We start from the raw sequence: 24,925 nt of genomic DNA on the forward strand, positions 1-24,925 counted from the left end.
TCAAGGCATCCACAGCGACAATTACAAAATCTAAGTACCTTGAAGTAGTCTAAGAATCAAAATTCTGATTTTGATTCAAAATCAGGTTTATTGTTATTAGAGTCATAGAAAAGTACAGCACAGATCAGGCCCTTCGGCCCATCTAGTCCATGCCAAACCACTTTAACTGCCTGCTCCCATTGACCTGCACCGGGACCACAGCCCTCCATACCCCTCCCATCCATGCACCTATCCAAACTTCTCTTAAACATTGAAATCGAGCTCAAATACACCACTTGTGCTGGCAGCTCATTCCACACTCTCACGACCCTCTGAGTGAAGAAGTTTTCCTTTAACCTTTTCAGCTTTCACTCTTAGTCTGTGATTTTTGGTTGTAGTCTCATGCAACTTCATTGAAAAAAGCCTGCTTGTATTTACCCTATCTATATCCCTCATAATTTTGTACACCTCTATCAAATCTCCTCTCAATCTTTTACAATCTAAGGAATAAAGGCCTAATCTATTCAATCTTTCCTTATAAGTCAGGTCCTTCAGACCTGGCAACATCCTTGTAAATTTTCTCTGTACTCTTTCAACCTTATTTACATCTTTCCTATAAGTAGGTGACCAAAATCACACACAATACTCCAAATTAGGCCACACCAACTTCTTATACAACTTCAACATAACATCCCATCTCCAGTATTCAATACTTTGATTTATGGCCCTATCTTTATGACCCTATCTACCTCTGACATCACTTCCAATGAATTACAGACCTGTATTCCCAGATCCCTTTGTTCTACAGCACACCTCAGTGTCCTAGCGTTCACTGTGCAAGACATACCAAAGTGCAACACCTCACCCTAGTCTGCATTAAATTCCATTTGCCACGTTTTAGCCCAGTTTTCCAGCTGATCCAGATCCTGTGCAAGCCATTAAAGTCTTCCCCACTGTCCACTGCACTATCAATCTTGGTGTCATCTGCAAATCTGCTGATTCAGTTACCCACATTATCATTCAGATCATTGATATAGATGATAAGCAATAATGAACCCATCACTGATCCCTATGACATTCCACTAGTCAGGGCCTCCAGTATGAGAGGTACCCATCTACGACCACTCTCTGGCTTCTCTCACAAAGCCAATGTCTAATCTACTACCTCACCTTGAATGCTGAGCAACTAAACCTTCTTGACCAAACTCCCATGTGGAACCTTGTCAAATGCCTTGCTAAAGTCCACGTAGACAATATCAACTGCCTTGCCTTCATCAGCTTTCTCAAAAAACTCTATAGGATTCGTTAGACACAACCTACCATGCACAAAGCCATGTTGACTATCCTTAATCAGTCCCTGTCTATCCAAGTACTCATATATCCAGTCCCTCAGAATACCTTTGAATAACTTTCTCACTGCTGATGTCAGGCTTACCAGCTTCTAATTTCCTGGTTTATTTTAGAGCCTTTCTTAAACAGTGGAACAAATTTAGCTATCCTCCAATCCTCCAGTATCTCACCTTTCACTAAGGTTGATTTAAGAACTCTGCTAGGGTCATGGCAATTCCTGCACTTGCCTCCCACAGGGTCCGAAGGTACACCTTGTCAGGCCCTGGGGATATATCTACCCCAACTTGCCTCAAGACAGAAACATCTCCTCCTTTGGAATTTGCATAGGGTCCATGACTCACTCTGCCTTACTTCTCTAGACACTGTGTTCATCTCCTGAGTAAATACAAATGCTTCACACATGGATTACCATTCTGATCTTCCAGAGGACCAATTTTGTCCCTTGCAATCCTTTTCCTTTTAGTATATCTGTAGAATCCCTTACCTTGTCTGCTAGAGCAACTTCATGCCTTCTTTTAGCCCTCCTGATTTCATTCTCAAGTGTTCCCTTGAATCTCTTACACTCCTTCAGCATCTCATTTGTTCTTACCTGCTTATACCTGCTATGCATCTCCTTTTCTTTTCTTAACCAGAGTCTCAATATCTCTTGAAAACTAAGGTTCCCTAAACTTGTTGTCCTTCTCTTTTATTCTGACAGGTACCTACAAGCTTTGTACTCTCAAAGTTTCACTTTTGAAGGCCTCCCACTTACCAAGTACACCTTTGCCCGAAAGCAGCCCGTCGAAATCCACAATTGCCAGATCCTTTCTGATACCATCAGCATTGGCCTTTCTCCGGCTTAGAATCTCAACCCACGGACCAGACCTATCTTCTTCCATATTTACTTTGAAACGATGACATTAGATAGACTTTTTTGATCCCAAGGGAAATTACAATGTCACAGTGTGCAGATATATAAATATTAGAAGAGAAGTAAGAAAGAATAAAAAACAAGTTCCCTCAAACAGTCTAACGGGGGGGGGGGGGGGGGTCAAGACTTCGCCGGCTATAGGTTTACTCATTTAATGGCCATGGAAAAGAATTATCTAATATAGAGCAGTTGTCTTAGTCTATTACTAAAACTGCTCCTTTGTTCAGACAAGGTGGCATGCAGAGGGTAAGAAACATTGTCCAAAATTGCTAGGATTTTCTGCAGGGTCCTTTGTTCTACCACAGCCTCCAGTTTGACTCCTATAACAGGGCCAGCATTTCTAATCAGTTTATTGAGCACGTTGGCATCATCCGTGTTAATGTCATTGCCCCAGCACACCACCGCACAGAAAATTGTACTGGTGACAACAAACTGGTAGAAGGAGAGGCCTGCATAATCCAAAGAACCTCAGTTTCGTCAGGAAGTAGAGACGACTCTGGCCTTTGTTGTACACAGCTTCCATGTCGCGCTCCACTCAAGTCTGTCATCCAGGTGCACTCCCTGGACCTGGACCTACTTGTATGTCCTCACCACATCCACATCCTCACCATCAATAGTAACTGGGAGCAGTGCAGGCTTAGTCTTCCTAAAGTCCATCACCATCTCTTTTGTCTTACAGATGTTGAGCTGCAGATGATTCAGCTTGCACCATTTGACGAAGTCCTCCACCAGGGCCCTGTATTCATCCTCCCTTTATACACTCACCTATTGCTGAGTCATCAGAGAATTCCTGCAGACAACAATTCAGTGTTGTATCTAAAGCCCGAGGTATACCAGAGTAAACAGGAAGAGAGCCTGTGCTGCATATAGCCAGATCTGACACAAATTGTGCTCTGCCAGTCAGGTAGCCCATAATGATCACTAGATGCAAAGTGTTCCCCTACACAAATTTCTGCCACCTGTCCTGCCTCATTCCCTAATAACAGATCAAGTATCGCACACTCTCTTGTTGGTACTTCTATGTACTGATTAAGGAAACTTTACTGAAAACATTTGACAAACTCTATCCCATCTAGTCCCGGCCAATATGTGGAAAGTTAAAATCACCGTGCCCTCAACTCATCTGCCTTTCCAATGATATTTCTTGCATTGAAATACACACAGCTCAGGACACTAGTCACATCATTCTCAACCTTTTGATTCCTGACTTTGTCTGAGGTCTTAACAGCATCTGTCTCCACAACCTCTCCACTATCTGTTCTGGCACTCTGGTTCCCATCTCCCTGTAACTCCAGTTTAATCCACCTCCCCCCACCCCAAACTCCACCATGCAGCACTAGCAAAACTTCCCACTCGGATATGAATCCCCTTCTAGTTCAGGAATAAACCATCCCTTCTGAACAAGTCCCACCTTCCCTGGAAGAGAGCCTAATGATCCAAAAATCTAATACCCTCCCTCCTACATCGTTAACCACGTATTAAACTGTATAATCTTCCTAGTTCTGGCCTCGATAGTACAGGACATGGGTAACAACCCTGGAGATCCTGCTCTTTAACTTAGCACCTAACTCCCTGAACTCTCCCTACCCATGTCATTGGTAGCTACATGGACTGCGACCTCAAGCTGTTCATGCTCCCCTTTAAGAATACTGAGGACTCGATCCAAGATGTCCCAGACCCTGGCACCCAGGAGCCAATATATCATCTGGGAATCTCATTCTCATCCACAGAATCTCCTTTCTGTTCCCCAAACTAAAAAATCTCCTATCATCACTGCTCGCCTCTTCTCCTCCCTTCCCTTCTGAGTCACAGAGCCAGACACGATGCCAGAGATCTACCACTGTGACTTTCCTCTGCTAGGTCAATCCCCCCCCAACAGTATCCAAAATGGTATACCTGTTGTTGAGGGGGGATGGCCACAGGGGTACCCTACACTCTTTCTCCTTTCTGACTGTCACCCAGTTTCCTGTGTCCTGCACCCTGGGTGTAACTACCTCGCTAAATGTCCTATCACCCCTCAGCCTCCAGAACGATCCGGAGTTCAGACAGCTCCAGCTCCAATTTCTTAACGCGTAGTATTAGAAGCTGCAGTTGGACGCACTCAACTAGCATTCAGCTACCCTGCCTGGCATCACTGTTGATCTAACAGAGCAAATATAAAGAAGGAAAATCAATAACTAAACTGTGTGCGTGTGTGTGTGTGTGTGGGGGGGGGGGGGTGAATCTACCTTCAGATTTTCATTTTCTTTGACTAAAGCTTCAGAACAGCTAAAGCCCCAAAATCTGCAGTCTAATTCTGTCCACTCCAAAAATAGTCACTCCGCTCGCCGCTGCCTTATTTTAATTTGTTCTTGCAAATCAATCCTGAATGCTGATAGGCCAATGTTCAAAAAACCAAACTGCCACGAGTGGCTGTCTTTTCTACTTAATTGGTGAACCTGAGTGAATTATGTCTTCCCATGCTTCTGATCTCTGATTGGCTGCTGCTCAATATACCAAACTGCTGTGAGTCAACGCCTTTTCTACTCAATCCGCGTACCTGAGTGAGCAACGTCTTCTCATGCTTCTGATCTCCGGTGGGCCATTGCTCATTGACTTGCATGCATTCACTTTTTATTATTTCAAGATACAGCACGGTAACAGGCGCTTCCAGCCCAACAAACCCATGCCACCCAATTACATGCATTGACCTACTGTCCCATGAGTCTTTCGAATGTGGGAGGAACCCGGAGCACCCGGGGAAACCCACTCGGTTACAGGGAGGATATACAAACTCCTGACAACAGCGGGAATCGAACCCGGATCACTGGCGCTATAATAGACTCATGCTACCGTGCCAACTTCTTCATGACATGAAATTTGTTGTTTTGTGGCAGCAAGTACAGTGCAAAGACATCAAAATTACTGTACATTACAATGCAAATAAATAATGCAAGAAAAGGAATAACCTTTATGGGTTCATGGAAATCTCACAATAATTAGGGGAAGATGGCACTGGCGTACAGTGCTACCACAGGCCACATCCTCCAGATGGTCCACGAAACTGTTTCTTTTACATCTTCATCTTTGACATGTGGCACTGGTACTGTTGGAGCCTGTAATCTACAATTTGATTAGGTGTTTTGGGGCCGATTCCGTGATCTAGTGCTTTGCTGCCTGTGAGAAGGTTCCATGAGGCTTGTGGCCAAGAAGCTTAGAGATGGGGAACGAGCCCACAATCAACTCCATATTTCACCGATTAAAGCATCGAGTAAGATTGAAAGCATAGAGGCGAGAGTGGAAGGCGCCTTTTACCAGCCTTTCACTCACTGCTGCCAGAGGAAGGTGTCTCTTTCCCTCCCACACACTGCTCCCGGGTGAAGGTTCCTGTGTTCGAATGGTCTCTCTCCCTTGATGCTGGCGGAGGATAGTGTCTGCAGTTGTGGACTGGACTGGAGCTCCTGGTCACTACTTTTTCTGTTGCTATTGACTTCGAATTGGGCCAGCCTGCAGATAGTGAACACTGAGCTGAACTGAATATGGACTCTTGTTTCATATTCTCACTTGTTCTTTCTTGTTGCTGTTTGCACGATTTGGTTTTTGTGTGGGGGGGGGGGGAGAAGAGTTGATGTTGGTTTTCCGTTCCGTGTGTCTGTAGAAGACGAATATCTGGGTTGAATACTGCATTGTACTTTGATAATAAATATGCTTTGAATCCTTTGAAGGAGCTGTTCCTGAATTATTGAGTGTGTGTCTTCAGCAATAACAGAATGCAGAGTGCAGTTTCAAAGGGTTGAAAGAAATTGACAGGATGAGCCAGTTGAGTTTCAGGTACACTTTCCGTGCTGTAGGACTCTATGACTATTGTAGCGCGACAATTACAGAAGTGCAGTGCAGTTAGTTAATAAGGGGCTTAAGAGTTGAACATAAAAGCAAGATTAACACTGCATTGACTGCAAAGTTGTAAAAGGTGCGACAAAAGCAAAAGGCTGTTACATTATCACGGACGACGCACTCCAACAGAGTTGAGGGAGAGTGGACAGCGCCTGCGCGCTGCTTCGGCCTGTTTGTTTACACGGCAGGCGTGCCTCTGCGGTCACGTGAGCTGGCGGTGACGTCAGCGTGGTTGTCGGGGAGCTGCCGATGCGGCCTCTCAGGTGAAAGGGAGTCTCACAGGTACGTGGTGATGGTGGCGGCAGCGCCCGGTGACCTTCACTGACACTTGCGGACTCAAGCCGAAACGAGGTCGCGCTGGGCCGGGCATCCTTCTTCCCCAGCCGCCGTTTTTATCCGTCCCATCCTCGGTCGCTCGACGTGAGGTTTCGAAGGCCTCACCGAGAGAGGACTTGTTGACGTCTCAGGCGGGGTGGACTGGTGTGATGATGTCATTGGCGGTCCTGCAGATTGACAGGAATTCTGCCCTATCATCTACGGCTTCTCCCCCAATCATGGGCAGGGCTTTATGTTTGGCAGGCGGCTGGCTAATCATCTTAAGGTTAGGATAGACAAATGGGCGGGGTCTCGTAGCGTAGGCTTGAGGAGAGCTACAAGGGTGTATGCAAAAAAAAGTAGCTATCTTGCTTTGCCCTGTAGGTAAATAAAATGTTTTATTTAATAAAGCACCATTCAAAAAGTGCTAAATTTTCATATTAGTCCAAGTTTATTAAATAAGAAATAAACAATAAATTACCCTTATATTATTTCTATTTGACTCCTGACAACTTGTTTATTACAGATCAAAACCTGAGCCCACAAATGCATTTCCACGCGCAGATTTGCTAACCTACGATATATATTGAATTTGGTAGGCTTGTTTTTTTTATCAGTTTGTATCTCATGTTTTAAATCTTAAGTAGGTTCTTCAGTTAGAACATGAAGCAGTCTAAACCCCTGCCTTACAGCCAGTTTTGGGCAATACTCGGTCTCAAACTAATGTGTGTTAGGAATATCACTTGCTGCCTTTAGGTGCCAGGCGGTAATCATCTCCATCAATAACCTAACCACATCAACTTGATATTCAGTGGTATTACTATCATCAAAGTCAGCAAGGCCTTAAGGTTTCTTTAACATATTTGCAATGAGTAGGATAATAAAGGGATCTGCAACAGGAGTTAGCTGACTTTCTACTATCAATAAAACTTACCAGATTTGGCAGTATTCCCCAACTTGCCTTGGAGAATGCAGTACAAATTGCATTGAAAAAGCTTGAAATGATACAAAACAAGATAGCTCATTCCTGTTCCTTAATCTGTTTCTCTCCTTATTGATACTTTCTTAAACTGCTGAGTGCTTCCTGTATTTTTCACTGTCAGTTCAGATTTCCAGCATCTGTAGTTTTGCTTCTAAAGTAATTATGTTTAATTGGGACAGGAACTCGATTGAATTGCCTTTATTTCTTACATCCTATTTTCTTACATGAGGAGTAAACATATTTACATTACATCTCTGTTTAAATGTACAGTAATTTGTAATAAATAGTATGTACAACAGGACTGTCAATAGAGCATAGAAATACAATTGTATCAGCGTGAATTAATCAGTCTGTTGGCCTGGTGGAAGGAGCTGTCCTGGAACATGTTGGTCCTGGCTTTTATGCTGTGGTACCATTTCCCAGATGGTAGCAGCTGGAACAATTTGTGATTGGGGTGACTCAGGTCCCCAAGATCCTTCGGACCCTTTTTACGCACCTGTCTCTGTAAATGTCTTGAATAGTGGGAAGTTCACATCTACAAGTGTGCTGGGCTGTCCACATCACCCTCTGCAGAGTCCTGCAATTGAGGGAAGTATAGTTCCCATATCAGGCAGTGATACAGCCAACACAAAGTACACTGCAGATGCTGTGGTCAAATCAAGATGTACAAAAAAGCTGGATAGATAGATAGATAGATAGATACTTTATTCATCCCCATGGGGAAATTCAACTTTTTTCCAATGTCCCATACACTTGTTGTAGCAAAACTAATTACATTCAATACTTAACTCAGTAAAAAATATGATATGCATCTAAATCACTATCTCATAAAGCATTAATAATAGCTTTTAAAAAGTTCTTAAGTCCTGGCGGTAGAATTGTAAAGCCTAATGGCATAGGGGAGTATTGACCTCTTCATCCTGTCTGAGGAGCATTGTATCGATAGTAACCTGTCGCTGAAACTGCTTCTCTGTCTCTGGATGGTGCTATGTAGAGGATGTTCAGAGTTATCCATAATTGACCGTAGCCTACTCAGCGCCCTTCGCTCAGCTACCAATGTTAAACTCTCCAGTACTTTGCCCACGACAGAGCCCGCCTTCCTTACCAGCTTATTAAGACGTGAGGCGTCCCTCTTCTTAATGCTTCCTCCCCAACACGCCACCACAAAGAAGAGGGCGCTCTCCACAACTGACCTATAGAACATCTTCAGCATCTCACTACAGACATTGAATGACGCCAACCTTCTTAGGAAGTACAGTCGACTCTGTGCCTTCCTGCACAAGGCATCTGTGTTGGCAGTCCAGTCTAGCTTCTCATCTAACTGTACTCCCAGGTACTTGTAGGTCTTAACCTGCTGCACACATTCTCCATTAATGATCACTGGCTCCATATGAGGCCTAGATCTCCTAAAGTCCACCACCATCTCCTTGGTCTTGGTGATATTGAGACGCAGGTAGTTTGAGTTGCACCATATCACAAAGTCCTGTATCAGTTTCCTATACTCCTCCTCCTGTCCATTCCTGACACACCCCACTATGGCCGTGTCATCAGCGAACTTCTGCACATGGCAGTACTCCGAGTTATATTGGAAGTCTGATGTGTACAGGGTGAACAGGACCGGAGAGAGTACGGTTCCCTGCGGCGCTCCTGTGCTGCTGACCACCGTGTCAGACCTACAGTCTCCCAACCGCACATACTGAGGTCTATCTGTCAAGTAGTCCACTATCCAATCCACCATGTGAGAGTCTACTCCCATCTCCGTTAGTTTGTGCCTTAAGATCTTGGGCTGGATGGTGTTAAAGGCACTAGAGAAGTCAAGGAATGTAATCCTCACAGGATGAACTCAACAGGTCAGGCAGCATCCGTTGAAAGAAGCAGTCAACGTTTCGGGTCGAGATCCTTCGTCAGGACTAAAGAAGGAAGGGATAGGGGCCCTATAAAGAAGGTGGGGAGAGGGTGGAAAACCAATCAGAGGAAAGATCAAAGGGTGGGGGAGGGGATAGGCAGAAGAGGTGAAGAAGGAATCTAAGGGGAAAGCACTATGGGTAGTAGAAGAAGGCAGAGTCATGAGAGGTGATAGGCAGCTAGAAGAGGAGACAGAGTGAAGGTGGGATGGGGGACATGGCCTCCTCTACTGCCATGATGAGGCCAAACTTCAGTTGGAGGAACAACATCTCATATACCGTCTGGGTAGTCTCTAGCCCCTTGGTATGAACATCGAATTCTCCAACTTCTGGTAATTCCCTCCCTCTCCCTTCCCCCATCCCACCTTCACTCTGTCTCCTCTTCTAGCTGCCTATCACCTCTCATGACTCTGCCTCCTTCTACTACCCATAGTGCTTTCCCCTTAGATTCATTCTTCACCTCTCCTGCCTATCCCCTCCCTGCTTCCCCTCCCCAACTCCTTGATCTTTCCTCTGATTGGTTTTCCACCCTCCCCCCACCTTCTTTATAGGGCCCCTGCCCCCTCCTTCTTTAGTCCTGACGAAGGGTCTGGGCCCGAAACGTTGACTGCTTCTTTCAACGGATGCTGCCCGACCTGCTCAGTTCATCCAGCTTTTTGTACATAGTGATACAGCCAAGTCAGGATGTGCCCCTGTAGAAAGTCCTTAGGATTTGGGGACTCATGCCAAACTTCATCAATTGAATAAGTCCTACCAGCTGTTTGCTTTTAGCAGCACATTGCAATATTTGCAGCTGTTTGTCTCTAAGTTTGATGGGTGTCTATACTGAACATTCACCACTTGCATATAATGTACTAATCCATTTCTTCATGGAGTAGAAAATCAGAATGTAATGTTAGAATGTGAAAATTGATCAGATAAAATGTAAAACTATGCTTATTTATGATTTTGATAACTTTAATCTGATTGGAACTTCTTTAAAACGGGCAAAGTCAAAGTTCATAATGCACAATTTGAAGACCAAAAACACAAAGAGATTCTGCAGATGCTGGAAATCCAAAGCAGCACACACAAAATGCTGGAGGAACTCAACAGGTCGGGCGGCATCTGTGAAAAGGAATAAAGAGTCAATGTTTCTAGCTGAGATCCTTCGACAGAACTAGCCCCAATGAAGGGTCACAACCCAAAATGTTTGACTGTTCATTCCTTACCATAGATGCTGCCTGACCTGCTGTGTTCCTCCAGCATCTTGTATGCGTTAAAGACCAAGAATTTTGTTGTGCAGTACTAAGGTTGAAACTTGTGAATAGAATTGGAAGTAGTGCACTAATATAAGACCCTTAGGTAGGTATGTCGCATCCAGAATTATTTCTAGGTAGCGGACGATTTCCTTCCACGTCACTCTGACGTATTGGGAAATCGCGTACTAGGCAAGTTACAGCAGTGGTTTTACAATTCGAACTAGGGACCTCTCGCCCCAAAGTCCAGCGCTGATGCCACTACGCCACCATCCAGCTTTATAAGACCCTTTACAGGAATATTTGAACACAGTACTGTACAAATAGTACTCTGAAATGATTCTTGTAACAAATACAACATGGATACAAGGTAGAAAACACATAAGAATAAAAGAGAACATTGGACAGTTCGTTTGAAACTTGAGTGAAACAAAGAAACGTAAGAGCTCTGTGTAATTTAGCATTAATTAGGAGTTCATTCATTCATAGCTTGTCACACCAGACAGTCAGCCATTCTTGTCCGATGCATGGTGTCAGGATTAGTCTCCTTTCGGATTCACCGGGTCACAGTATGAACGTTCCTGACTCAACCCTTGTTTTTTTTTTATGAGGCCAAGTGGCTAGCTCGCCGCTCAACCCGGCATGGGGGGAAAGCATGCCCAGGGTGGGGGGGATGATGGGTGTGGCCCGACTTGGATTTGAACTCAGGAGCCTTCGCTCCGAAATCCAGCGCTGATGCCACTGTGCCACCAGCTAGCTAATTAGGAGTTTGAATAGACTCAATGGGCCTAATGGCCTTCATTGTGGAAACAATCCCATGATTTCATAAAGGTTTTAGCATTAGTTTTCTTGTAGGACTACCAGAGTTTCCTGAGTTTTTTTGGGACAGCAGCAGAGTGATTAGGGGAGTATCTTAATTACAAAGAATTCAATATTAATTACATTTCTTTAAAGTTCATTGGTTGGCCATTGTATTAAAAATAAGTTTGAATCTCACGTAAAAAAGAACACGTTTGGAATAATTCAGACAGCCTCTTTCATCACAGACACTGAAAATTGTTTTAGAGCTAATATTACCAGAGCTAGCCAAATGGCACGTCAGTAAGGTATGATAATAATAGTGTTTCTGGTCAGTGCTTAGATTTTACTTGAAATGGAAAAACATAGTTTTTGTGACATAAACGGGAGGATAAAAGTATGATCCTTACTAAAAGATTAATGAGGTACGCAAACAATATTTTAATTATGATTCACTATATTGGTGATTGATATGTTATCATGCAACATTAAAATTATTTACTTAATTAGAGATACAGTGCAGACAGACGCTTCCGGCCCTCAGAACTGTGCCGCTCAGAAATCCACTGATGTAGCCCTAACCTAATCTCAGGACAATTTACAATAACCAATTAAAGTACTAACTGGTATGTCTTTGGAAGGTGGGAGGAAATCCATGTGCACATGGGAAGGTCATACAAACTTTCTTACGGAAGATGCCAGAATTGAATTCCAATGTCCAATGCCCCGAGCTGTAATAAATAAATACACATTAAAGTAACAAAAGCTCGGCTGTTTTGCATTGAAGAGCAAAAACCGCAGCTGTTGAGAATAGAAACAAGAAATGCTCAACATTTTGGAGAAAGAAACAGCCAATGATACAGATGGATGACTGTCTATCAGAATTAGTTCTGATGAAAGCTTATCAATTTAAAACATTAACTGTTTGCTCCTCCATAGATGCTACCTGACTTGCTTTTGATGTTTATTTCTTCAGTGGAACTTCCATGTTACTTAATTTTTAAGTATGAAGAAATAAAATTTAACCATGTTTAATCAAAGTTCAAAGTAAATTTTTTCATTAAAGTCACCATATACAACCTTGAGATTCATTTTCCTGTGGGCATATTCAGTAAATCTATAGAATAGTAACTATAACAGGATATTAATAATAAATACAAAAGAAACTCTTGCTTTGGAAATCTAGAAGTAGAGTTTTATTTTCTATCATTTTTAACTCTGAATTTGAGACTTAGTGTAAGTGTAGTCACAGTAACAAGATAGGGTGAGAGATATTAGATGGTGCTCAGGAAAGCTGGACTTTTAGTTTGCTTCAGCATATGTCATGAAATTTGTTTTGTGGCAGCAGTACAGTGCAATACATTAAAATACTATAATTTTCAATAAGCATATATAAAAAAAGAAAATTTAATAAAATAAATACTGCAAAAAGAGAGGGGGAGAAACTGAGATAGTTTCCATGGGTTCATTGTCCATTCAGGAATCTGATGGCAGAGGGGAAGAAGCTGTTCCTGAAACACTGAGTAGTGTGTCTTCAGGCTCCTGTACATTCTCCTAGATGGTAGCAATGTGAAGAGGGCATGACTTGGGTGATGGGGGTCCTTAATGATGGATGCTGCCTTTTTGAGGCATCACCTTTTGAATGTTAAACATTGCATTTTAAATATGTTTCTATTTTATCATTTCCATCAAAACAAAGTGTTTTTGCTGAGGGATTCAACACAAATGAGTCTCAGAATTCAAAGAAAAGAATTGAATTACTCCAGGATTTTTATTTTATTTTATTCACAGGATAAATGGTATTTATTTCCCATTCTTATTAGTCCAATGAAAGGTTATGATGAGCTCCCTCTAGCTCTATTACAGTATGTACTGTATTGTTGAGGTATGGCACGGAGCTGATAAGCAGGAAATTCCTGAAGTTGTATCCAGCAATGTAGAAGCAATGGCATGTTGTATAAAGTGTGCGACAGTATGACCTAACAATGACAATGGTAATAGTCTTCTGTTTCCGCTGTCCTTGTTCAGCGAGCTGTCAGAAATAATAGGTTTGGGAGATGTTTTTAAGGAAGCCTTGCTGAGTTCTGACATTGCATGTTAAAAATGTCAAACACAGCAGCCATGATGGACAGAACATGGATGGAAGAAGTTTTTAAGCGAGAAATTGAGTTGCCCTGGAGAATATCAAACTCCTTATGTTGGGGGTAAATAAATCCCACTCGGCACTTGGCAATGCCTTGTGGAATGGCTTTGGGATAGGAGAAGGTGAGTCACTCAGATAGCTAATCTTTCAATAGCTCCTCACAATCATTACATGTTACATGCTCTTGGGATAGCTTGGTAGCATAGTGATTAGTGTAACAGTTTACAGCACAAGGGATTGGGGTTCAATTCCCACCACTGTCTACAAGAAGTTTGTATGTTTTCCTTGTGATTGTGTGGATTTCCTCCTGGTGCTCCAGTTTCCTCCTACATCCCAAAGACGTAAGGGTTAGTTGGTTAATTGGGCACTTGGGTGCTGGTTGGGTGGTGTGGGCTCGTAGGGCCTGTTACTGTGCAATATCTCTAAATAAATAAATGGTTTGAGTTAAATGTCCAGTTCATGGTGATGTTGGGTCCTCAGAAGAAGGCCAAGATGAACTATCCACAAAACCCCTTAGCTGAAAGTGTTTGCAAATTTTGCTTTAATAGAGTAGTTTTCCAAGCTATTTCATAGAGTCAGTAATCGGTGTCAGATTTAATATCACTGGTATATGTTGTGAAATTTGTTGTTTTTGTGACAGTTGTAGAATGCAATACATAATAATAGAAAATATGTGAACTACATAGGTATATTATAATAATATTTAATTTTTTTTGTGCCATACTCTGCCAGAGCTTCGGCGACCTTTTTTTTTCAAGTGGTTGTCTTGGAGGAAAGATTCTGTGAGTGGTCCCCCACGCCCTTTTCACACCGCAGTAGTGTTTTTTTACAAGGCTGAGTTGCGAGCTCAACACTCAACCCGGCACAGATGGAAAGCGTGCCTGGGAGCGGCCCGACTGGGTTCGAACTCGGGAGCCCTTGCTCCAGAGTCCGGCGCTGATGTCACTGCGCCACCAGCTGGCCATATTTAAATTAGTAGTGCAAAAATAGAAAAACAAAAGTAGAAAGGTAGTGTTCAATATCAGTTCAGAGCTTGGATGGCAGAGGGGAAGAATCATTGCATGTGTGCCTTCAGGCTTCTGTACCTCCTTCCTAATAGTAGCTATGAGAACAAGGCATGGGAGTCCTTAATGGTGGATGCCACCTTTTTGAGGCATTGCTCCTTGAAGATGTCCTGGATATTATGGGGGATAGTGCCCATGATGGAGCTGACTGAGTTTACAAATTTCTGCAGCTTATTTTGATCCTGTGCAGTTGCCCCCTCCCCATACCAGGTAGTGATGCAGCCATTAAAATGCTCAACAACAGTGCTATGTGTCTGAAGTAACGCAGAAGTCAGATCAGGTAAAAGCAGGAAGTTGTTTTCTAAAAGGAATTAGCAAATCATGAAAGTTTATATATTAGTGCATCAGTTTATTAATAACCACAACCGATTATGAAATTACCTTGCTGCCATAGTGAGATTTGAATACAAATTTAAATAATATACCATTTCAATGCCCGTTTAGACTGTAATTTGAAAAGCATTACATTTGCTTTGCTGTGAACAAGCATTGTACCTCAGTATTTAAAACTAATAGAAATTTTTAAGAATGCTACTTTGAGTCTCTACAGTACACAAATTTAGCATTTTCTCAGATCACATTTAACATATCCATTGTCTTGTATTTTTAAACAGTATTTGATTTCATCTACGATGGAACTAGCAACAAATTTTTTCCGAGTGGAGTTCCCAAATTTCACAAGTACTTTACTGCAGAGGTTAAACCAGCAGCGTCAAGATGGACAGCTATGTGACATCACTATTCAAGTTCAGGGTCATTTATTCAGGGCCCATAGGGCTGTATTAGCCGCCAGTTCACCTTATTTTTGTGATCAGGTACTACTGAAGAATAGCAATCGGATTCTTCTGCCAGACGTGATGAACCCAAAGGCATTTGAAAATGTTTTGTTATCTTGCTACACGGGGAAGCTTGTATTACCAGCCACTGACATTGTCAGCTACTTAACAGTAGCGAGCTTCCTTCAGATGTGGCACGTGGTGGATAAGTGTACAGAACTTCTAAAGATGTGCCCAACTGTTCCATATCAGAAGGCAAATCATTTGATTGACCATCAGTCACCCAGTAGCAGTAATTTTAATGGCTTAGGGGAACATTCAGAACTCAGTGCGCCGGGACAACATGAACTCAATAAGGGTACAACTGAAGATTCAAAGGCTGATGAAAATGGTGAAGAGAGCCCCAAAGAGGGTAACGTGTCACCACCCCAATCCGTAGATCACGACAACCTTCCCAGCAATTCCTCCGGAGAGCAGGATCACCTAAGTGCAGAAATGAATAGCCAGGATGGCGAGGAAGGAGCAAGTGACAGTGCGGAGTATGCTTTTGCCAGACCGCTGTATAGTCAGCCTAGCATAATGCCTCACAAACGGTGGGTGTATGTAAAACAGGAAAAGTTTGAACAGGATTATGGTGATGGAGTCTCCCTTCCTGCTGTTGAAGATCACCAAGTCTCCGAGTCAGAGAACCTTACTCAGGCAGAACCAGTAATACAATCCTCTAGCATTGATGACAGCTTTAATATCGTCACTGCCAAAAATCCAGAGATGTTTGAGGAAGGACCCGAGAATCGTTCTTATGATGAGCAGGTCGATTACTATGGGTCATCACTGGATGAGTTTTCAGCTGACAGGGGAGATGCCAGCATCAGTGCACACCGTCAGGATCCGTTGATGGCAGCAGAAATGCAGGTGAATCGACTGCCTGGTTATGGGGTTGAAGGTGAACTAGGGCCACCAGTTAATGAAAAGACCTCTCACTCTGGCTTCACTGCTGTTGTTTACAAACTTTATCCATGTCAGTGTGGCAAAAACTTCACTCACAAGAGTCAGCGAGATCGACACATGAGCATGCATCTTGGCCTCCGGCCATATGGCTGTGGTGTTTGTGGTAAGAAATTTAAAATGAAGCACCATCTTGTTGGCCATATGAAGATCCATACTGGCATTAAACCATATGAGTGCCACATCTGTGGTAAGAAATTCATGTGGCGAGATAGTTTTCATCGGCATGTGACATCGTGCACAAAACTGTATCAGGTCCCTGATGTCCGCTGACAGGACTTATGGGCCAAGAGGCCCATTTAAATTATATACGGTACTTGATGTAGTGAAGATGTTTTAAGTGCTTTCGACTCATTCAGTGGTGGGCTCAGTCACAGTAGAAAACCAGAGGTTTCTTTGCTGACAGCCAGGGGATTGTGAGAAATCTGTAGGTGCCACAATGACATTTATTTAACCAAAACAATTCTCCTATAGTTTTTACACTTTAAATCTTGCACAATTACATGACTGCTAGACAACTGAATTGACGAGCCTTGTGTACATTTAATGTGGAAAGAAGTGAAAGCAAATCTAAGAATAAATGTAGAACTGTATTTTGCTAATGTGTTATTAGCCCCATTTGCACATGTATATTTTATGTCAAGTCTATACTGAGAGTGTTGTGTGTAGAAATGCTGTCAGCTCGCAAATGAACATCTCGCCTCTGAGTCTGAAGCTTCTTGGGCTTGAGTCCCCCACAAGCGACTGGGGGAATAGGCCGTCACTTAAATGCATCACTGAGGAAATACATTGGAGTACCATCTTTCCAATGAGATATTAAACCGCAGCTGCTAATGCCCTTAGGTACATGTTAAAGATCCCTTGGCGCTATTTCAAAGGAAGAATAGGGGAGGTAGCCTAAAGTCCTGGATAACTTTTATTCTCAATCAACATCAGTTGCAGTAAAATAAACATTATTTAATCTTGCTGTGCATAAACTAGCAGCTGCTTATCCTACATTACCACAGTGTTTATACTTTAGAAAAAGTTCTATTTTAGCTGTAAAACACTTCTGAATGTCCTGAGATTATTAAATGGACTATATTAATCCAAGTCTCATTCTTTCCCTTTTCTGCCTTTCACAAAGGCAGTTTTATGTAATGGAGAGGATTGTGATAGGAGTTTACATACTACATGCACAAAACCAGAAGTTGGAGCAGTTTACAATCATCTTAAATTCCAAGGCTACAGATGCCATGTTAATGGAAATTCCTATTAAAGTGTTGTATTCTGGAGCCTGATCCTCAGAATTATATTTGGACTTTGAGGATTAGTACCGAGCCCGATGTTCAAACGGTGCCCAATGCTGTTTGTGAACAATGGGTTGCCGATCATTTTGCAAAAGGCTTACAGATTGAAATACTCTTTCAGACGTTTGAAGTCTTTCAACCAAACCTTTCATTTGGCATGTTGGCTGATGAATAACTTAAGAAATCTTTCTGTAACTTTGAATATTTGATATGTTGTAGTTTTGCAATGCATTCTAAAAAAAATTGTCTGCATTGATAGTGGCTTTAAATAACTAGGTGTGAGACAGGCTGAAAATAACAACTATAGTAGACTGATGCTCGTTTCCCAAAATGGTATTACTTGCATACTCTGTGTATGTGTATATTTGAAGTATTGTGTCCTAGACACTAAATGTTGAGCATGCATGACAGCTGAGGAGTAAATTACCAGTCAGATTTACAGATGGAACTCAGCACATCAGGCAGCATCTATGAAAAGGAACAAACAGTCAACATTTTGGGCTGAGACTCTTATCAGGACCTGATGAAAGCTCCAGCATTTTATGTTTGTTCCTCTGGGTGTTCATCAGCATCTGCAGAATCTCTTGTGTTCAAGATTTACTGACAAAAGTTTCTATTTGATAAGGTATTATTCACAGCAGATGGACATCAATGAAACCACAATGAAATTATCGAAGAATATAAGGTGGAAAGAGAGAAGAGGAAATTAATAAGCTCCAAAGATGAAAGTGCAGCATTTGATAGAATAACTTATTGGCTTCTTTAATAAATAGTTGACGATTTGAAAATTATGTACTGTTAATTGCTTTCTTGAAAATGTTCAGTCATTTTCCGCTGAAAGCAAATGACACTTCAATTTCTGTTTTGCATTGTAGTCCTATTTCAGAAATAGGACTAAAGGAGCCTGAAAATTAAACTTTTTAAGCTACAACTCTTTTTAAATATATCTATAGGCAGTTGATGTTTTACAGAATTAATGATATTTTAATTTAAACATAGTTACATCTCCAAAGTTATTCAATATATACAACTTATAGGACCTGAAGACTAATATAAAGCACTCAAATCAAAAAAACTTGTTTGCAAATCCTATCTGTAAAAACATGTTACTTGTGCAATGGATTTGAATCTTTCAGGGTGAAGTTGCTGAGATCACTTTACCTAAAACTGACACCCCTGTCTGTAGGAATTTGAAATTATTTGATAATGTGATAGCATTAATTGGAAGGTCAGAAGTACTTCTAAATACTGTTGATGATGTACCAGACAGCCTCGTATACTGATAGGATATGGAGAAGGAAGCACAGGGGTGTGGTTAGCATGGAAAACAAGACCATTTAAGTGCTCATTAAAGGTCTCTACTGCCATCATTAGCTCTCTGACCTTGGGTAAATGGTATATTCCTATAGAGGAAAGCAGCTTCTAATTGAACACTGCCTATGCCAAATTAAAGAGCTGATTTTGATTTTTAAAGTATAATCCTTGTTAAGTTTATTTTAATGTCCTAAGCATTTTAATATAATTAAAAGGTACATAGACTGTTGTGGAATACAGTAGGTGCTCATCATACTCAGCATTGATTCTGCATATCCACTGAGTTCAATGGGATAATTCCTCTGAAAGGCTTTTTGAATTCCAATACCAGTATAGTAAATTTAAAATCCGGACTTTTGGTGGACAGACATGTAATAGAAAGTAATACCTGGTGCTACAGGGCAACAGCAAAAGAATGGGACTGACTGGAGTGCTGTAGAAAGAGACCTCATAGTACAGTACCTGGCCTCAGGTGCTGTTATGAATATGCTTCAAATGAATGTCTACTCTGTAGTGCTCAGTTTAAAGGCTACAGTCTCTTACAACCTTTTCAGTACTTTGATTTCTGTTAATTAAATGCATTAGCACCAGGTTAAGGGATTACTGAACAACTTTAAATTGTCAACCTTATTTCCAATACCATCAGTATTATTGAAAACGAGCACATTATTAAAACGAAGTGTGCTGTTTCCTTTTTGGTGGGAGCTGGAAGAAGGAAGGGAATCATGATCAGTTTATGCCTTGAAAGTGGAAGAGGAACTGGAATGTTGTTTGATCATTGCCCGTCCTTTCCTGGCTAACTCTAGAATAAAGCAGTGTACACCATAGTTAGCTGCAGTCCTGCCGCCTTTACTTACTTAATAACCCTCACTGCTGTAGTCCATTGTAAGAATCAAACCGACCTGTATGATGTAAGAAAAAGCCCAGAGGAAAAAAGTCCCAAAAAATCATTGCACTATTTTAAGACAAACAATCAGACAGCAAGTTACAGAGCAAAGCTTTGCTGTTGTAAAATACAGTTAATTTATATATCTTAATTCATTTGTGAATAGTAAATTATTCTCACAGTGTTTGAAAAGATGACTGTTTAAAAATATATTCAGTCCTTAAAATTACGTAGAGTTAAATGATGTTTAAAGTAGTTTGACTGAATCCCTTCACCTATATTAAGCATTTTCAGTTGACCAATTAAAATCTATTTTAGTAAATATTTGTTCACTATCAATTTCCAGGAGACTTTCTTTACTTGGATTTGGTGGAATATATGGGCATGACATTCTGTGCATTTTGTATTTTACTTGGGAGTCCAGTGTATTTCCAATTTAGAATAAGCTCTCTCCAGAGCCCCAACAGATTTAGAGTATTTCGAGTTACGAAGCACAGAAACAGAACCTTCATCACTCCATGTCTATGTTGGTTAAGAAGTGCCCATTTATGCTGTTCCCATTTATCAGCACTTCGCTCCATACCCTTCTCTGTCTGGTGGCAAGGGGCAACTGGGGCATAAGATTAAAATGGCTCCAATATCTGTAATGACGCAGATGACCTTCTTGAACTAATGAAACTTCATTGCTTCTGTTTGCATGTATTATGTTCAACTGGACTGTCTGTTTTGAAATTAACACCTTGCTCTTTGTTAAGGTACACAGAAAGTGCCTGTACCAAGCTAATTTTATCAGGCATAAGGGAAAGGCCCCATCGGATTTATACCTTCCACTAGACTTTGAATGTTTTGGACTGGAGTGAGCTCCCCCTACGTTTTCCCCTCTTTATGAAATGTCCATTTCTGTCACTAGTCACAGAATACTACAGTTATGAACAGACATTGCATTTATGCCAAATAAATATTAATAGAGCAATATTCGGGTATAAAATGAACTAGTAGTGGAAGAAGCTGTTTTGAAAGTTCCATAAGTGGCATGGAAGTATAATTCAAATTAAACTTTAAAACCAGTTATTTAAATCCATAGCTGGTCCCATTACCCATTATCTGTTTTCATCTTTATTTGAAATAATTGATACAATGTTTTAGAAGCAGTAAGTGTGCACTGATTACTTTGTAATTCAATTACAACATTTATCAGATTTTCATATCCAATAGATAATATATCATAGAATAATATAAATTCATATTAGACTTTATATATGTATATATGTTATTTAAATCAGTGCATTGTCTTTAGGGTCAAAGCTAACTGGACATTGACAGATGAGTTTATTTATACTGGGAAGGTGTATACAATAAGCTTTGAGGAATTTATAGTGGTCATTGCAATAATTAACATACTCATCTTGTTTAGATATCCATGTAATATTTCTGTGAGAGAAATATGACCTTCTCTGTGATCAGTGTAACTCAATGCAGAGTGTTTCCAACAGATAATGATGTTTAAGGCTACTTTATGCAATGGTGCATTTAAAATTATACTGCTACCAAATATCTGATATAAAAGGCTAAAGTGCTAGGTTTTGCGAAATGGCTTTTGCTGTAGGATTTTCCTTAGGCCAAATTCACAGACTTTCTCTCTTGCACAGAAACTAGTTTATTAGGTTTCCCCTTGTGTTAAAATATCAATATTTCCGTGTCATCACAGTAAGCTTAAATGTTGTTCATTTCAGATATCCACAGACAGTGCCAGGTGCTGTACGTTGGTTTTGTATAAGGATGTCTGATTAAGAAGTAAGCTCAGAACATGCTGTGTTATCCGTTTGTTGCCTGGGTGCTATATCGTGTGAAGCTGCATCACAAACAGTAAAAAATGAATATAAGATGGCAAATTAGGCATTTGGTTCACTTTTGCACCTTTTTAATCTAGTGAATTATTTAGCTGTTACAAAATATAAATGCATATAGACTCGGTTTAAATGGATTAATAATACTCTGACGTTTGAGGTCAAGTAGAAGGATTGTATATTTTATCATTAGGAACATTCAAGTGAGAAGCTTATTTTTTGCTTTCTGTGATGTCAAATTAGTAATGTATTTTTTCTCCCTTGTTCATTTTCTAAAGCCTGTAGATGAATAATAATGCTACTGAGATTTATAAGTATATAAAAAGGTCAAGGTAGTACTTTAACCCTCTTACTTCCAGCTTTAAACTAAATGAGGTACAGAACATTTTCAGCTAATGAACTTTAGGAAACAAAACTTCCAGGCATGTGTAACAGTTTCCAGTTATATAATTTTAAGCTAATTGTGAAAATGTATATAAGATGTATTTAGAAAGTTTTGACACAGGGATGTCTTATCATTTGATTTTTTTTTTGTAGCAAGCGGAACAGAGATTGCATTTTTCTCAAATGTTGCAGTTCTCTACTTCCAGTGTGTATCAGAAAACTTTCAGAGACATATCAAATTGATACTGTGTTCTTATTTCAAAAATTGAGTGGGTCCACCTGATTTTCTATGTTACTTTAACCTATGTGTTTAGGTCGTTGATTTTAAATAATTACCATCTTTCTGAACAATTGTTGTCAAAGTTGTTTACTAACTGTTAAAACAAGTGTTTCATGTTTTGTCCAATGTTATTTAAAAAGTGTTTTCAAACTGAATTTACACTGAAACTAACCAGTTATGTCAGAATTTGTGATTTTTTTTGTTGTTTAAACTATGTTTCCCATTCTATTGAACATACAGTGGCTGGCTTGCTACTTGCAGTTGCCAATGCTGTGAAAATTAATTTCTTCTCATAGAAGAAAATTGTGACTGTATGAGTACCATATCGTAAAATAAATGTCAGCTGGCTCAAATAATTTGTTTGCTTCTTTGGTCTGTTTTGCCCAGATCAATACATCTTGTCATAAGAGTCTTACAGCATGGAAGCAACCCAACTTATCTATTTGTCAGAAGTAAAGTTATATTGATAATTGATAAAAGTATCAATTATATTGATAATTGGTAATTGCTAATGTAGTAGTAATGATGCAGTCGCTCAAGTTGAGTATGAAGTTCTCCAAAGTGGTTGTCCATTGGTGGGTCCTCAGGTGGCTGTAATGCTAATATTGTTAAGAGTGCTAACATTGATAGAAAGCACAAATGCTAAGTAATGCTTATTGAAATGAAATGCCTGAATTTAATCAGAGTCAGGTTTATTATTTTTAAATTTTATTTAGCAATACTGTACAGCGTGGAGTAGGCCCTTGTGGCCCTTCAAGCCACGCTGCCCCAGCAACCCCTGACAACCCCAATTTAACCTTACTTAGTCAGAGGACAATTTACAACAGCTGGTTAGCTTACCTGGTACATCTTTGGACTGTGGAAGGAAATTAGTGCACCTGGGAAACACACGCACATTCCACAGAGCCTCCTTACAGACGGTGCCAGAATTGAACTGCGAACTCTACACCTTGAGCTACTGTGGTGCCCTGGCACATCATATATCACTGACATATAATGTGAAATATGTTTATTGTGGCAACGGTACAGTGCAATACATAAATACTCTATAAATTGCAAATTTTTAAAATTAAATAAGTAGTGCCAAAAAGAGAGCAAAAATAGTGAGGTAGTATTCATGGGTTAGTTCATTGTCCATTCAGAAACCTGATGGTGGAGGGGAGTAAGCCGTTACTAAAATGTTGAGTGTGTATCTTCAGGCTCCTGTACCTCCGTGATGGTAGTATTAAGAAGGGGGGCATGTCCTGTATGGAGGGTTTCCTTTATGGTGGATGCCTCCTTTTTGAGGCATCGCTGTTTTGAAGATGTACTGAGTGGTAAGAAGACTAGTGATGATGTGACTGGCTGAGTCTGCAACCCTCTTCACTTTTTACTGATGCTGTGCATTGGCGCATACTTACTGTACAAAATGGGTGCATCAAACTGTATTCAACTGTATTTAAATCGATTTAGAGATGCAGCACAGAACAGGCCCAATGAACTGCACCATCCAGCAAACCACCTATTTGACCTTAGCCTAATCCAGGACAACTTACAATGACCAATTAACCTACTGACCAGTACATCTTTGGACCGTGGGAACAAACCGTAGCACCCAGAGTAAACCCACATGGTCATGGGGAGAACATGCAAAATTTCTTAGAGGAGGCCGGAATTGTACTCTGAACTCCAGTACCTCAAACTGTAGTAGTGTTGTGCTAACCACTGTGCTAACATGGTGCCCTAATGAGGTGTCCTAAAAGTTATTTCCAAACTGTTTCACTGTTTTCATTAATATCTTTATGTGAAGTGACATGTTGCCCTCTGTTATGCTGTAAACTTCACTTGTGTATCTACGGTGTGGTGTGCAATAAAGTAAATTGTGAAATTACCGTTAGCCAAGTGTAATAATACATAACCATTTCTGTTCAAAAGGAACCTTCAGCCACAAGGAAAACACAGAAAGTAAATTATTGCCATTAATTCAAGATTATTTAATGTTAATTCCAGTACCCAAGTGTAAAGGAAAATTAAATAATTGTTACTCTTGAGTCTGATGCAGCATAAAAAAGAACACAATAATAAAAAAAACAGTAAGTATAAATACATAAGGTAGTTTATATACATAAATTGATTGTATGTCCATAAAGTGGCACTAGGCACAGGTGTGTCTGTACATAAGGTGACTGACAAGAAATGATAATGTGGTGGGGTGGGTTAGTGGCTGGAGGTGTTGATCAGTCTTACTGCTTAAGGGAGGTAATGCAAAGATTACAGGTGCAAATAAGTAGCCTCCATTCCAAGTCAATTTATCTCGGTTAACATAACATTGATTTGATTCCTTACATCACTCAGCAGACTTCATGTATGTGAAATGTAGGTAAATCGTACATGACGCAAATTAGGCTTTCAGTAAATTATTTTGTAATGTTTTCTGATATATATTGCAAGGAAACTTATGGGGGACTCTTGAGTCTTTTTGCAAGATCCTGCCCGGATATGACTGGGTGTTGAGCCATGCTTGCCTCAGACAGTCTGAAGTTATGGTTTAGTACTAGTGCTACTTAAAAAATTAATTCCTGGAGTAGGGCACAGCCAGGGGGACCTGG

The 24,925-nt window shown here is 40.7% G+C and overlaps 1 protein-coding gene across 2 annotated transcripts; it reads left to right on the forward strand.

The window, feature by feature from the left end:
- The first annotated feature begins 6,316 nt into the window (after positions 1 to 6,316).
- zbtb43 (zinc finger and BTB domain containing 43) lies at positions 6,317 to 24,208 on the forward strand. Of its 2 annotated transcripts, XM_073052634.1 has the most exons (3): positions 6,326 to 6,394; positions 6,954 to 7,022; positions 15,171 to 24,208. In XM_073052634.1, the coding sequence occupies exon 3, from the start codon at positions 15,189 to 15,191 to the stop codon at positions 16,608 to 16,610; it is 1,422 nt and encodes a 473-aa protein (XP_072908735.1). In that variant the 5' UTR covers positions 6,326 to 6,394; positions 6,954 to 7,022; positions 15,171 to 15,188; the 3' UTR covers positions 16,611 to 24,208. The 2 variants fall into 2 exon arrangements, with proteins under 2 accessions (XP_072908734.1, XP_072908735.1); XM_073052633.1 differs by lacking the exon at positions 6,954 to 7,022 and having other exon boundaries at positions 6,317 to 6,394.
- The last annotated feature ends 717 nt before the right edge of the window (positions 24,209 to 24,925 follow it).

This window comes from Hemitrygon akajei, chromosome 7 (genome assembly GCF_048418815.1).
Source record: "Hemitrygon akajei chromosome 7, sHemAka1.3, whole genome shotgun sequence".
NCBI classification, from domain to species: Eukaryota; Metazoa; Chordata; class Chondrichthyes; order Myliobatiformes; family Dasyatidae; genus Hemitrygon; species Hemitrygon akajei.